Source organism: Galleria mellonella, unplaced genomic scaffold, assembly GCF_026898425.1.
Source record: "Galleria mellonella isolate WM207_F2 unplaced genomic scaffold, CSIRO_AGI_GalMel_v1 utg171, whole genome shotgun sequence".
Lineage (NCBI taxonomy): Eukaryota > Metazoa > Arthropoda > Insecta > Lepidoptera > Pyralidae > Galleria > Galleria mellonella.
Window position 1 is genome coordinate 3,417,109 of NW_026442014.1, and position 15,475 is coordinate 3,432,583.

Sequence of the window (15,475 nt, forward strand, 5' to 3'; positions counted from 1 at the left end):
TTGAAGTACCCCATGCTGTAGTTTCTTGGGAAAACCTCAGCAGGGAGCTCATTCCATAATCTGAGTGTTCGTGGGAGAAAACATCTTTGAAACCGCGTTGTACGTGACCATTTAAGACGTAGGGTATGAGAGTGAACTCCCTGTCGATGGCGAGCCGTACGATGATAGAAAGTGGCCGTAGGTATCATATTGAATAATTTCTCTGAGCACAATCCGTTGTACAAGCGATAGAACACGCAGAGTGAGGCAAAATCTCTCTTAAGACTTAAGGGTTCGATACCGCTTGCAAGCCTGGGATCATCGACAATTCTCATAGCCCCTTAATTTTATTAATAAGAATAAAATAGTAAACTTGTCTGCAGTATACATATAACATACATATAATATACGCTGGCAGTACCAGTGAGGGATGATAGGTGATATAATTATCACCTATCATGTCTGACTTCATAGTTAGGTCAGTTGGCCTATCGTGACGAATTCACTAAAAATTAACCACGATTGATTTTAAGGGAACCGTGTTAAGGTCGAGCTGTCATATTAACAGCAATTAGGCTGCCGTTAATAAAAATTTAGTTCTCCTTGTCAATTAGATTTGTCTGTATGTCTATTAGTATATAATTTAAGATAGATAGTGTATTAATATATAATGTTTATGTTCATTTTGTTGTAACAAAATGATTGTTGCACATATAAACAAATCACTTAACAAATTTTTGTAAAACCTTTACGACTGGGAGTTGTTTTTTATACTCATAATTTAAATTAGATTAAACAGGCAAAATTAGATCACCAAGGTGCTGCTTAATTATACATAACCCTCAATTACGCAAGTACTTAGAATATTTAAGTTTCATTATCATTCAATTCTTATATATGTACATAAATTTTATTTAGTTTACAAGTGAACTTCAGAAAAGTAGCACATACAAACTCACCAGTAATTAAAGTTTGGTTTTTATGTGAAAATATGAAAATAAAAATGCTCGCCGGGAAAACTATAGAAATAAATGTTGATTTGGTAAAAGAGAGGGCAAAATGTAATTTCAATATAAGAGAAGTTACACACATTTTGGATGGTGGTGAAAAAAATACGATACAGCGGAAGAAAATAGGTATGTAAGCATATTAGAAAGCTATAAAAAAGTTTATTATTACCGACTATGAACTCATATTTTTTTTCTTTGGAGTTAGCTTAACACTATGGCCGTAGTTTTTTTATATATTTTTATAAAACTATCATTATATATTTTAATTACAAAATCTATTAATCTAAACTATATTATTATATAGAGAAGAGATTTTTTTGTTTCTAATTAATCAATAAAAAAATCAAATAACCGATTTAAAAAAATATTTCTTCTTCTAAAAGTTATTAGCGAGTAACATAATGTGTATTTTTTTTTTAAATAGAATATCTATCTATTCGCGTGAAGCCTGGATGAGTCTAATTATGAGTATTTTTAAGAATATACTGAAGAATATATTTTTAATAAATATAATTTGAGGTAAATGTAAAATTGTTACAGAGGATATATCTTTAAATGATGGACAATCTAGGGATGTGATTCCCGAAGAATATCTCAGTCCTAAAGAGAGATATGAGAATGCTGTAAAGAAGTCATGTATATATGCCAGAATTATCAAAACCGAATTGATGAATATGACAGGACTTGAAACTTTAGGGTTTGTAATCTTATTTAGTAACCTTTTCATTTATAACCTGCGAAAAAGAAAGCTCTAGCTGAACAATTATTAGCTGAAAATCCTTTCATTATCTATTTACATAGATAGACAATGTACTTTTTTATAATTTACCGTAGTGTAGAGCGATATTTGACGGTTTTATCGTCACGGTATAATAACAGATAATAATATATTACCTAATCTTACGACTAAAATGTAGACCAAATGTAATGACACTGAAACTAAATGATGTCTGTATATAGTATGTGCAAAAATTTATATGACGGAGTGTTAATTTTTAGAATTTGTACCTCTCTGTGTGTTAGTTCGGCAATCACGAAAAACTACTACACCGAACTGAATGAATGAATATACTTTATCTTAATAAGTCATCTGAAAGTGGTTATCTACATTTCAACATCCACGCATTCGAAGTTGCGGGATAAAATTAGTATCTGTATAAAACGTTTATTTTGTTACAAGTTTACAATTAAGTTATAATTATTCCAGTTTCAATTCACCAGTTTTCCGAAGGATAGCTGATGCATATTTTAAAGAGGTGACTCCGTTGCTTGCTCACTTTGGGATGTTCGTTCCCACAATCATGGGTCAATGCACGCCCGAACAGCTGGCTCACTGGTTGCCCCGAGCACTTAACTTCGAAATTGTTGGAACTTACGTCCAGGTATTATTTCATTTCCTTTAATTTATAAATGAACAAACGAGTCTAATTTGGTTTAGTTCTGAATCAAACATAGTCTCTGTTACCTGTGTCCCAAACCAGGGACCTTATTTCATTATGGTCGTTTCAATCGTTCGTTTATTTCGAATCGTAAATTCCTTGCACAGACGTTTTTATAGATTTCTAACGATCCGCCCTGTCTGCGCACAGGAAGATAAATTAGTATTTTGTATTAGCTTTCATAGGCAAATTATTGGTACCTTGGGTTATATTATTTTAATTTCCGTAAGGATATCTAATTTTTTTAATTAAAATATGGCCTAAATTACGCGCTGTGTGTAGCTTTTTATAAGTTAAAGAATTTTTAAAATTGGTTAAACATCATGGTAATATCGTGACGGAAAATTATATTACATTTTGCTCTTCTATTATATCACTACGGTAAAATCGTACGATATCGTGGAGCACCACAATTATTAAGAAAAACGTTCATTAGTGACACCTATTGTTACTTAGTTACTATACGAACTGTTAAGAGTTTGTATTTTTATCTTCATGCCAAATATTTAAAAAGAGGCCTGTACTCTTACGTCTTTTGCTCCATAACTAGTCTCATGCATGCACACCGATACATTATTATTACTACTTATAAATGTATTATATATATATATATATATATATATATATATATATATATATATATATATATATATATATATAACGACCTTACGTATTTTTATATTTATAATATAAAATAAGTAAGGTCGTTAGTGTAAACTCAAATTGTTTAATAAAAGAGTTAAGCAAGTATAATACAGGGAATATGGAAGTGGATCACATCCAGTGACCTGTATTACTTTACTTGACCTAACTTGTATATAATAGTATTGTTTTTCTATCGGTACTTAACTTATTATTCTACTTAAATTGTAGATAAACAATTGACTTGCTTGTTACTAAATAGTTTTAGTAGTAACTGAGGTCAAAGGTTGCAGGGAGGGGATTGAACAAGATATAAATTTACATAACCTATCTAGTATTATTTAATATCTTGTAAAACTGTTATTTTTGTGATCTTATATTTAGCTTTTTATTTTCTTGGAAATTATAATTTAAGTATTAGGATTTATACATAACATAAAATCTCATACGCTAGGGTCTAGATGGTCGCTTACAGTGCGGTTTTAGAGATGTTTTTTCCTATGAACGTTTATGTTATGGAATGGGCTCCTTGTTGAGGTTTTTCCAAGAGACTACAGCATGGGGTTTTTTTAAAAGACGGATAAAGAGTTTTCTTCAGGGTCGGTAACGCGCTCGTAATACACCTGGTATTGCAGGCGTTCATAGGCTACGGCAACTGCTGACCATCAGATGGGAAACAACATAGTTCACACAATTATGTAGTATTGTAGTATTTTTTATTTTATTAAGAGGGAAAACATAAAACTGAATATTATTCTTAGTAAATACTTATTTATATTAGTGTGGGTATTGCGTCTGAGCATCCTCCGGTGGATTAGCAAAATATATTATATTATTAAATATATTAGGTATATTTTTTGCCTTGTCACGATCGACTGGACTAATAATCGCGATCGATCGGTTGGCCACCCATGCAATATACTCGTAAATATGCGTGAACTGACTAAAATTTTTATAAAATAAAGGAATCGGCGACGACACGATGTTATTGTTAAATTAATATGAATTTGACCGTCTACGGATCAATCGAGCAGGGTCAAATTCAAATTCATGTAAATAATATATAATATTATATGTAATATTAAGATTAGTTTTCACGACATAATTTTTTTTATATAACACTGAGGTGGCAAACAAGTGTACGGCCCACCTGATGGTAAGTGGTTACCGTAGTCTATGAACACCTGCAATACCAGAGGTATTACGCGTGTGTTGCCGACCCTGAAGAAACCTCTTTACCCTCCTTTTGAAGTACCCGAAGTAAGAAGGAGCTCATTTCATAACCTGAGTGTTCTTGGGAGTAAACATCTCTGAAACGCTGTACGCGTTCATTGAGGCTATAGGACATGAGGATGAACTCCCTGTCGATGGCGAGCCGTATGATGGTAGAAAGTAGCTGCGGGCATCATATTGAACAATTCCTCTGAGCACAATCCGTTGTACAAGCAGTAAGGCAAAATCTCTCCTAAGACTTAAGGGTTCGATACCGCTTGCAAGCCTGGAATCATCGACAATTCTCATAGCTCGTCGTTGCAACGAGTCGAAGGGTTTAAGATGGTAGGTGCTCCCGCCTATAAGTGACAGTAATACTCCATATTGCATAGTTGTTACTGTTATACTAATAAATAGTTATTATGTACCTATATTCAAATAGTAATATGTCTACACGGTGGCGCCATCTATCACTCCCATTGATTACACAGAAAATCAGCGTTTTACGTATGAATGCCTAAATACTTAGCTGAGTGGTGACTATTTTAATTGCATAATTTCTAATTAGGTATAAGTTTATTTTTGCATTTCTTCTTTCTTGAAGTTTAAAATTGTTTGTGTTTTAGTTGTAATTGTTATTGATATGCGCCAAATTAATATTTTTCTTTTTTTTTTCTTTCTTAGTTTTACACGATTAAGTAATACCAGTCGACTGTATCTAAAGACTTAGCTGAGTGAGTGTCTGCCTAAACAATTAGCTGAGTGGTGACCATTTTGGTATAATATATCGAGAAATAGTTATTTATCAATATTAAACTTTAATAAATTTTAGGTTAATGTACTCGTATTTCTATAAAAAGATTTGTAACTTATAAGTAACGAATTTACGTATTCTCTGATTTGCAGACGGAACTTGGCCACGGTACATTTATAAGGGGATTAGAAACAACGGCAACTTACGACCCGCAAACTGAGGAGTTTGTGCTGCACAGTCCAACTCTTTCGTCTTACAAATGGTGGGCAGGAGGACGTGAGTGAATATTATATTCATCGTATCAACCTTTAACTGTCCACTGCTGAACATAAGCCTCCCTCTTTGTTTCATTCTGTTTCGTCAGTAGTTGTCACGCTTGGCAGGCGGAGTGGCAATCGCAGTTAGGCTTTGAAGATGTTTTAAGATGGACGCTGCTGCCCATGCCTCGACTATTTAGCTTCCTTAGTCACCTATTACGACAGCCACGGGAAAGAAGGGGATGGCCAATTCTATGACGGGATCACACCTCCAATTATTGATATTACGTATTAATTTTGTCCTGGAAATAAATTTACATGTATTTATTATTTTATTTATTTTTACTTTTTCAAAACCCAATTTTATTATTTTCTCAATATTTTATTTTTATTTTTTAATACAGTCGGCAAAACAGTGAACTACTGTGTAGTAGTCGCTCAACTTTATACCAAGGGTGTATGCCATGGAGTCCACACTTTCATCGTTCAGATTCGAGACGAAGAAACCCATATGCCTCTACCAGGAATAAGAGTCGGTGATATAGGGCCCAAGATGGGTTATAACACGGGTGACAATGGCTTCCTTGTTTTTAATCACCATCGGATACCAAGAGAAAATATGATGATGAAAAATGCTCAGGTATTAAAGGTAAGGTAATGTCGATAGATTGATCTCATGTATTAATTGTAAAAATATTAGTAAATTTATATTTTATTATATCTTAATACGTAGTAGATTACTTTTTATAATAATTTTTTTTAAAGCTTACTTTTTTATGGCATGCAGTAAATTTCTTGTCAAATATTACATGTATTAGTCGAGCTGTTACTAATTCCAGATATTATAATTAAAAACTACAGCAAATCTTTCTTCCTATTAACTTACCCAGACCCTGTTCTTATCTCATCCTTCCTTATCATATTTTCAATCTGAATACCCTATGAGAATAGAGAGTAGTTTTGAATGTGTAGTTCATTGTTGCCAGGATGGGACATATGTGAAAGTGGCGAGACATGAGAAATTGACGTACGGCACGATGGTGTACGTACGCGTGATGCTGGTGAACGAGATGGCGTTTAACTTGGCCAAAGCTGTCACTATAGCCGTCCGATATTCAGCTGTGAGGAGGCAATCGCAGCCTAAACCCAAGTACGTTATAATGCAGAATATATAACAGTAGTTTTACATAGTAATATGTACTGCGAGGGCAAGATTGCTAGTAATGGGGACTTTTTTCTGGGTGAAAATGGCACGGTAAACCCGCCTACGCTATCGGTATAAACTGGCGGGGTACCAGTGAGAGGTGATAGGTGAGGATGAAAAGGCAGGTCAGTTAGCCCATCGTGATGAATGTATTAGTTTATCATATATTAGTTTATCATATTTAGACATTATATGTCCATTATCGGCCCAATATATTGGTATTGTAAATTCAATATATAGACATGCCATATATTACTCACCCTAAGTTTTATCTATGAAATGTTTTTCCTCAGCCAACCCGAGCCCCAAGTGCTGGACTATCTGACACAGCAGCACAAGCTGTTCATCTGTATAGCGACCGCGCATGCGCTGCAGTTCACCAGCGACTGGCTCTACAAGACCTTCACGTCAGTCTTGGCAGATATTCGAGATGACAAAATTGACACTTTACCAGAGGTAAGTTTGAAAAGAAATTATGAAACAATTTAGTACCAACTGTTAAATAAAATTACATGATTTTTCGTTCTCATGCTCTTTATAGGTTTGGTGTAACAGCACTTTTGTTCAAATTTATTTAAGAATAAGCATTTCGACCTTGATGGTATAGTACTTTAATGCTCTACCTCACTTTTCAATGAGTGTGGGTTCACAATAAGCTTAATACACATATTTTTATGTATATCTCTTTGTACTGCTCTGGGTGTTTCTTCTGTATATATATATCATACATATTATATGTATAGATATACTCGTATTTACATAGGCCTCCCCGTTAAGTTTTATCAGTAGTTGCCACGCTTGGCAGGCAGGTTGGCAACCGCAATTTGACTTTTGGTAACGATTAAGCTACTGCCCATTCCTCGACAATTGAGTTCTCTTAGTCACCCCTTACGATACCGACGGGAAAGGAGGGGGTAGCCTAGTCAATGCCCGGATCACACCACATTAATTTTATAAACATATATATAAAATTGAAGCTGTGATTAGATATAAATTTAAATCTATCTTCGATGTTACATAGTACAAGTTCTGTTTAATTTGGTGCCAGATGGCGCTGTGAAATATATCCAGTATAATTATTCCACACCGTTATAGTCATAATATCAATTCTAATATTAATTTTAAAAATTTCAAAAATTTCATTTCAGCTCCACGCTCTGTCCAGTTGCTTAAAAGCAATCTGCACTTCTGATTGTGCGGCGTTTATTGAAATATGCAGATTCGCGTGTGGGGGTCATGGGTACATGGCTTCGTCCAATCTGTCCATGATCTATTCTTATGTTTCGGCAACCAGGACTTACGAAGGGGACTACACTGTGCTACTCTTGCAGACTGCTAGGTAACGAAATTAGTATAATCTATACTGATATTATAAAGAGGAAATACTCGATTGCTTGCTTGTAAAGGATTTACTCAAAAATAATTAAACTAATTTTGGAAATTGTTTTACCTGTAGGAAGCTACATTATTAGCGAGTAACTCTCTCTTTTCATTTAAGAGTTTTCTCTTGTTGGTGCAACCAATTTATGCATTCTCTATCAGCCAGATGTTAATTTATTACTTAATGTTTCCTTTATCTGTCCCATGTAGTTATTCCTTGGTCTTTCCCCTCCTCTTTTACCCCATATTTTTCCTTCTATTGTGCTTTTTAAAAAAACGTCATATAAGGTGGTCCAGTATTTTGCCTCTTATATTCTCTATTGTTTTTATTATTGTTCTTTTCTCATTCATCCTTTTCAAGACTTCTTCATTCGTTACTTTTTCTGTCAGGCTTATTCTGTCCATTCTTCTCCATGTCCACATTTTGATTTTTAGTGAGTAACATAGGATATATATAATTTTATTATTTTCAATATTCTATCTACTCGAACGAAGCCGATCTTAGTAGTTATTTTTACATTTCGTTTTTTTTTCATAGAAATAATAAGCACTAGCTTTTATCCGCGACTTCGTTCGCGTGTCTGGGATATGTCCACTGATCGGGATAAAAAGTAGCCTATGTCCTTCTTTATCCCATATAGTACGTATACACCAAATATCAGAGTGATTGGTTAAGGCGTTAAAGCGCTATAAGTTAAAAAACAAACAAACGAATAAATTTACATTCACATTTACAATATTAGTAAGAATTACTTTAATGATGTTGATTTAAAAAGATAATTGAGAGGAGGGAGACTTTGTACAAAAGTCGATTGCTTGGGTAAGCAGCTGTGTTTGCATGGCTGTGTTTCGGTTTGAAGGGTGGGACATGGCGTGTATTTACTAGATACAGAGGAATAACACCTGAGTCCTCAGGAATGGCAACGCATGGGGGGTATCATGGGCGAAACAGTATACTCTGTTATGTTCATGGTACTGCTCATGTCTATAGGTGACGGTTACCACTTTCCATCAGGTGGACCGTCAGTTTGTTTGCCATTCTAAGTTGTATAAAAAAAAATACTCTCAATAATTTTAGGTTTCTGGTGAAAGCTTGGGAGCAGGTAGAAAAAAGGAGACCAGTGACTTCTACAATATCATATCTCTCACATGCTTTTGATAAATTGAAGAAACCCTGGGACGGCAGTAACGAGGGCATCATTAGAGCGTTCCAAAGAGTTGCTGCTGGGTATTTTTTTTATCTGTTACTTAAATTATGCTTATTCTATGTGCGACACTAGGAGTCATAATATTTTTTTAAATTTTTTTTTCCAATAATTCACATCTCCATTGTGTACAAAATTAAAGTATGTCGCATTTGGAATTAAAATTTTGAAGGACACAAAATAAAACCGACTTCAAATGCGACAACGCCAGTTATTTTGATTTAAAAACTGAACTACTCAATCGATTTTGATGGGATGTCTATGGGACCAATCTGTAAGTATAGTATAATTTTCAGATAAAAAAAAAGAATTATCCAAATCGGTTTATAACTACTGGAGTTATGAAGTAACAATCATAAGAAAAATACAAGCAAATTGAGAATCTTAATTTTTTTTAAATCGATTAAAACAAACTGTAACAAGCGTCTTTTTTCACATAAATTAGGATTAAGATTAAAAGATAGCTTGTTTGTAACCATTTCATATGACGAAAAATAATTTCTTACCTCTTTTTTAGTAAAATCTCAGCATGCATTAATTGCATACGATATCATCAGAAGTCTGGTAAAGATTTCGAAGACGCTTGGCAGTTGACGACTATACAACTCGTGGCTGCAGCCGAGGTGATTTACCTCTATTTTGAATTAAATTACTTATTAATAAATTAAATTTACATAATAATAAAGTTAAAAAAGCAAAGGGAATGCTGATACGATTAAATAACTGCACATTTAAAAATATTCTTAACATTAGTGTTGATATACTCGTAACTCATTATAACTTAATCGGCTACAGATTTGATCTCGTGATTTGATACATGGCTTTACTTAACGAATTTGATATTTTTTTTTCTATTTTGAGGCCTATATCCAACAGTAATATGTAATTAATGCCTTAATCTAAGCCCATTTAAAAAAGTTACAAAGTAAAATTAAAATATTTGAATTTAGAATGTTGATTATTGTGATTAGATTATTCTTCGCAACAAGCAATTTTTTGTTTCACAAAGAAAGAAAAAGCTGCTTCAATCATCACAAAATTAATATGAGACGTTCGTGTTGGACGCAAAAACAACATACTGAAGCAAACGTTATCAATTATAAAGAGAAAATTTAGAAAGTCCCTTAAAAAGCTAGAATATTTTTATTTTATTTTAAATATACTTTCTTTAACAGGCTCACTGTAGAGCGGTCATATACGATACATATTATAATGAGACGATACGCTTGACCGCCTCGTCAAGTCCTAATGTCAAAAGTGTTATGGAGCAACTATGTACATTGTATCTTCTATATTGGTCTTTGGAGAGAACAGGCGATCTTCTAAGGGTAGGTATTTTTTTTTCTTATTTATTAAAATCACTCTTGAAAGTACCTTAAAAAGACATCACTATTTAAGGTACTTTCAAGGGTCATCACACTTATCATTTTACTACCTGGACACCAAGATGACGTCTTTATCAGTTATTTCATGATGACGATCCTAAAATAACGTCTTTATTTAGTCATGCTCCTGCAGTGACTCTAAAATGACGTCTTTCTATAATAATTTTATAGTCAATTCAATACTAAAATTATGTATGTATGTATAAAGATATAGATTTACTATATTGAATTAGGATATAAGTTCATAATTGTTTATAAAGCTACATTGTACATATGTGCAAGAACACAAAGCTGCAGACAAACAGTAAAGCAGTTTTGCGGCACTAAGAATATGCATTGTCTTTGTAACTGTTTACTTGAAATGAATAAATAATATCTTTCACGGGGGGGAAAGGGATTGTTAGTAATGAGGACTGAGAATCCCATTGCTAGCAATATACCCAACCAGGTCGACCTCCTCGCGGTTCTCCCTGGAAACTATCATGGTTAATTCCTGATGAGTTTATCATGATGGGCTAACTGGCCTGTTTTCATTCTCATCTATCACCCTTCACTGGTATTCCGCCCGTGTATCCCGTTAGTGCATGCGGGGTTACCATACCATTTTGACCCATCAAAAAAAAAAAAATATCTTTCACATCTATTGATTAGAGTATAGCAAGTGTTCAATCAAAAGTGTTGCTATTATTAATTCATCAGGCGTCTAGTATCAACGAAAAATATGTCACTTTTGTATTACTAGTTAGGGTTTGTTTAATTGATGAAGAAGTCAATTTACTTTCTTATACCAGGGGTGGCCAAATCGGTCGCGACTATTAGTCCAGTCGATAGTGGCAATGGAGCGAATCGTGGGATGGGCAGCAGTGTCCCTATTAAAACACCACCAAAACCTAATTGCTTTTGTCAACCTGTTTAATTCCGCTTCCGTATGTGCGTGACTGCCAACTTCAGATAATAATAGTGGTGGTCAAATTTCTAGTGTTAGCAGTCAAACACATACTAATTGCAGTGTCAGTGACAGGGTTCGGGAAAGGATTTTAGGATTAGGAAAGGGATGGGTATAAGATGGGCTTCCGGACTTCTTCACTCATCATACGGAATGTGGTCGCACTAAAAGTGGGGCCACTTAGCGTCGGTATTCAAAGTGCTTATATTAAAATAAATTTATCATTCTTATTTATCATTATATCATTGCAGTTTACGTCATTATCGGAGAAGGATATATTTGATCTACAACAAAGATATGAGAAAATGTTGGCGGTGATAAGACCGAATGCTGTGGGCCTTGTCGACGCTTTTGATATCAGAGATGAGGTAAGTACGGGGAATTATGTATTGTTTCCATATTTTATTTGTTAAAACATTTCATGGTGACATATGAAATTTTACATAGGTATTTTTTATATATCGTAAGTAAGCAGTGCGAAAGACCGCCGTGTGGTCCCGGCATAGAATAGATCATCCCATTCTTTCTCGTAGGTGCCATAAGAGACGATTAAGGAAACTTAATGGTCGAGGAATGGGCAGCAGCGGTTGCCAATTTGTCTGTCAAGTGTGGCCACTACTGCTAAAACTCCTCTTATGGGGAAGGCTTATTTAGTTTAGAAAAAAGCGCGAAAATACAAAAGAATTTTCGAAAAATTCTTCGAAGAATATGAACTATAAGGGTTGGGTGCAGCAATACGGTATATTACTCGTATGTACAAGTAGATATATATATATATATATATATATATATATATATATATATATATATATATAATACTACTTGTACATACGTATAATTTTATTTTTTTATTACTTATCTCTAATTATGTATCTAGGTTATTTATACATCAATGTAACATGTATCATTTACACTTTGTACGCAATAAAATTCGTTTCAACGAACCCTATAACATATATTGTATATTATGTGTATAATTGAATTATTTGTAATGTAATTATTATATGTAACGAGTATGTATATATTGTATGTTGCTCGTATATTGGATAGAAGATATATACTGACATTATTGACCCGAATAACACATATATATTTTTTGATGGGTGAAATAGAAATGGTACACTCTAATAGTCTTCGTCTTTCTTATTTGTTTTCGTAATTAACATTTTAGCTACCTGTTACGGAAAATAGTCTATAAATTTATAAAAAAAATATTATTAGTGATTTCTTATACTGTATTCATTTTACGTTTTATCTCATTAATGTTTTTTTTTTCTTTTTAAATAGCTGATTTCATTTCCTCACCCATTAAAATTAAAACGCCATGTTGATTTTTTATTTCTTTAATATAATAAATTATATATAAGTTTTTCTAACTCGCTTAATTGAGAAAATTATAAGATATACGAAAATGTATATGTTTGGCCGTAAAAACATCTAATTATTTAAATTAATGATGACAGTTCAAGTACTAGTATAATTTTTTTAATGACTAGATGATGTAGCCCGGCTTTGCACGGACAGATAGAATTTTCATGTGTTTCTACCTGATAATGTAGCTTTCTATAGGTGAAATAATTTTTATAATAGGTTGTGCAATTTTTGAGTTTATCAGTTACAAACAAACAACCAAATCTTTCCTCTTTATAATAAATAATGATAGTATAGAAGATAAATGTTGTGACGTGTAGAAATGATGACTAGTAAAAGATTGTGGAAGTAAAAGATATTGTATCATGTAATCTTTGCGATAAAATATATCAGCTTATTGTTGCATTTATTGTATAACAAATTACGTTCTTTTAATACTTTGATAATAATGCAAAATTAGAAATACGTAACGTGTAATATTTCAAAAATACATAATTAGATATATAAAAAGCAAATTCGTAGATCACGTTGTTGTCAGGATGGCCGAGCGGTCTAAGGCGCCAGACTCAAGTTTCCCTTGCCCACTAAACGTGGGTTCGAGTTGTTCTGGTCCTCTCTGAGGGCGTGGGTTCGAATCCCACTTCTGACAGACTTTTTGTTTAGCTAGTAATTTTTTTTCTCATTGAAGGTAGTTGTTTTATTTTTAATTTGTTGGGTTTATTTGATTCAATATTTTTGTAATTGTCTCTCTCGCATAGACATCTCGATAATGAAATCTGTCCCATTAATGTGTCTGTCTGTATTTATTTCGGTTATGTGTTTACCGGTCAGTTTCCTCTTTTATATTACCAGAGGGAGACTTTGTACAAAAGTCGATTGCTTGGGTACCTCTATCCCATTCGTGTTTCTACCGTGAAGAAGTTGTGTTTGCATAGTTGTGTTTCGGTTTGGGTGGGATATGGCGTGAATTTACAGAGGCGTGAGGGTACAGAGGAATAACCTGAGTCCTCAGGAATGGCAACGCATGGGCGAAACAGTACACTCTGTTATGTCCATGGTACTCCTCATGTCTATAGGCGACGGTTACCACTTTCCATCAGGTGGCCGTCAGCTTGTTTGCCATTCTAAGTTGTATAAAATAAAAATATTATAATGCCATATGCTGTTGATGTTCCTTTAAATAAATAAATAATGGCGATAATGATATTCCTAAATATTATCACTTCGAAAAAAACTATTTAATAATAAAAAAAAAAATAGTTTTCCTTCCTAATAGTGTAATTTGATAGGAAAATTAAATTACTTACTTGTTTTTATATTCAGATTCTGAATTCGACACTGGGCGCGTACGACGGGCGCGTGTACGAGCGCCTGATGGAGGAGGCCCTCAAGAGTCCCCTCAACGCGGAGCCCGTCAACAGCTCCTTCCACAAGCACCTCAAGCCGTTCATGCAGGGGAAACTGTGAAAATATGTATTTCCTTAGCTTTTTTAATAACACCTTACTAATAAACAGTGTTAAACAGCTTTATATTTATTTGTTTTTATATGTGTGAAAATGGCACGATAAACCTGCCTGCGCTATCGGTATACACTGGCGGAGCACCAATAAGAGATGAGGTGAGGATGAAAGCAGGTCAGTTAGCCCATTGCGGCAAATTCAGCACGATTTAATCACAATGGTTTCGAGGGGGAACAGCGTGGAGGTCGACCTGATGGAGTATATTGCAAGCAATGGGGCTATTACACCCCATTACTAAAAATCCCTTACACCCAATTATTCCTTTTGTGGTGGCGATATTATAGTTGTAGTTTGGTACAGCATAAAACGGGCGATTCCTTCTTTCCCCCAAATGTTGTAAGCAGCAATTAGGGAACATAATGGTCGAGAGATAGACAGCAGCATGCTTCTTGAAATATTAATTTATCATGGAGAGTGTTCTGAGGAATTGTTCGGATTGATACCTGCTGCTGATTTCCACCACCGTACAACCCGCCACAAAACCAAAGTTTCATCCCAATCATCTGGACGAGTGGCAGTCTTCCACCGTGCGTTATTTAAGACACTTTCTTCCACCATTCTTTAGAATCAACTTCCAGCAGCAGTATTTCCGAACCGATACGACAACATAACCTTCAAGAAAAGAGTATATTCCTTTTTAAAAGGCCGGCAGCACACCTGCAATGCCGCTGGTGTTGTGGGTGATCATGGGCGGCGGTAGTCACTTACCATCAGGTGAGCCGCATGCTCGTTTGCCCCCTGTGTTGTAAAAAAAATATTACCAAAATTTAACTGCGGTTGCCAACCCGTCTACCAATCGTGGCAACTACATACTAGCAAAATCCCCTGTATAGTGGAGGCCTGTGTTCAGAAGTGGACAATGAACGGCTGATAAGATCAAGAGGAATAATAATTGTGACAAAAATTCTTAAATAAACTAACATAAGACATAAAATATATTAAAATTAATTTCTAGAAGTATAGTTTATGGGGACATAAAATGCTTTACAGAACCATAACACAATGATTTTAAAATTTTGTCTGTTTGTTTGTTTGTTATGAATTTTTTATAGTATGTATGTTACATGAAAAAAATATGTTTGATATACTGTGATAAGTTCTTGTAACTTTTAAACAAATGTACTCGACAACTTATACTAAAGAATCAATTGGTGTATTTACTCTTATGCA

The 15,475-nt window shown here is 34.1% G+C and overlaps 1 protein-coding gene and 1 non-coding gene across 2 annotated transcripts; both read left to right on the forward strand.

Annotated features, from left to right (window-relative positions):
* The first annotated feature begins 892 nt into the window (after nucleotides 1–892).
* LOC113518195 (probable peroxisomal acyl-coenzyme A oxidase 1) lies at nucleotides 893–14,306 on the forward strand. Its single transcript, XM_026902998.3, has 13 exons — nucleotides 893–1,115; nucleotides 1,530–1,686; nucleotides 2,197–2,371; nucleotides 5,189–5,312; nucleotides 5,698–5,942; nucleotides 6,280–6,443; nucleotides 6,791–6,953; nucleotides 7,646–7,836; nucleotides 8,956–9,105; nucleotides 9,600–9,705; nucleotides 10,258–10,410; nucleotides 11,665–11,781; nucleotides 14,108–14,306. Exons 1-13 carry the CDS (start codon nucleotides 971–973, stop codon nucleotides 14,249–14,251), a joined length of 2,034 nt encoding a protein of 677 aa, XP_026758799.1. The 5' UTR covers nucleotides 893–970; the 3' UTR covers nucleotides 14,252–14,306.
* On the forward strand, nucleotides 13,318–13,433 carry Trnal-caa (transfer RNA leucine (anticodon CAA)). Its single transcript has 2 exons — nucleotides 13,318–13,355; nucleotides 13,389–13,433. It is a non-coding gene; the product is annotated as a tRNA-Leu (tRNA).
* Nucleotides 14,307–15,475: the final 1,169 nt, after the last annotated feature.

What these genes read in the sequence shown, in the direction of transcription:
- LOC113518195 (XM_026902998.3), top strand. Translation starts at nt 971, where the DNA reads ATGAAAATAAAAATGCTCGCCGGGAAAACTATAGAAATAAATGTTGAT. An exon ending in CAAATGGTGGGCAGGAGGAC is followed by an intron (nt 5,313 to 5,697) that starts GTGAGTGAATAT and finishes TTTTTAATACAG; the next exon opens with TCGGCAAAACAGTGAACTAC. An exon ending in CTACTCTTGCAGACTGCTAG is followed by an intron (nt 7,837 to 8,955) that starts GTAACGAAATTA and finishes CAATAATTTTAG; the next exon opens with GTTTCTGGTGAAAGCTTGGG.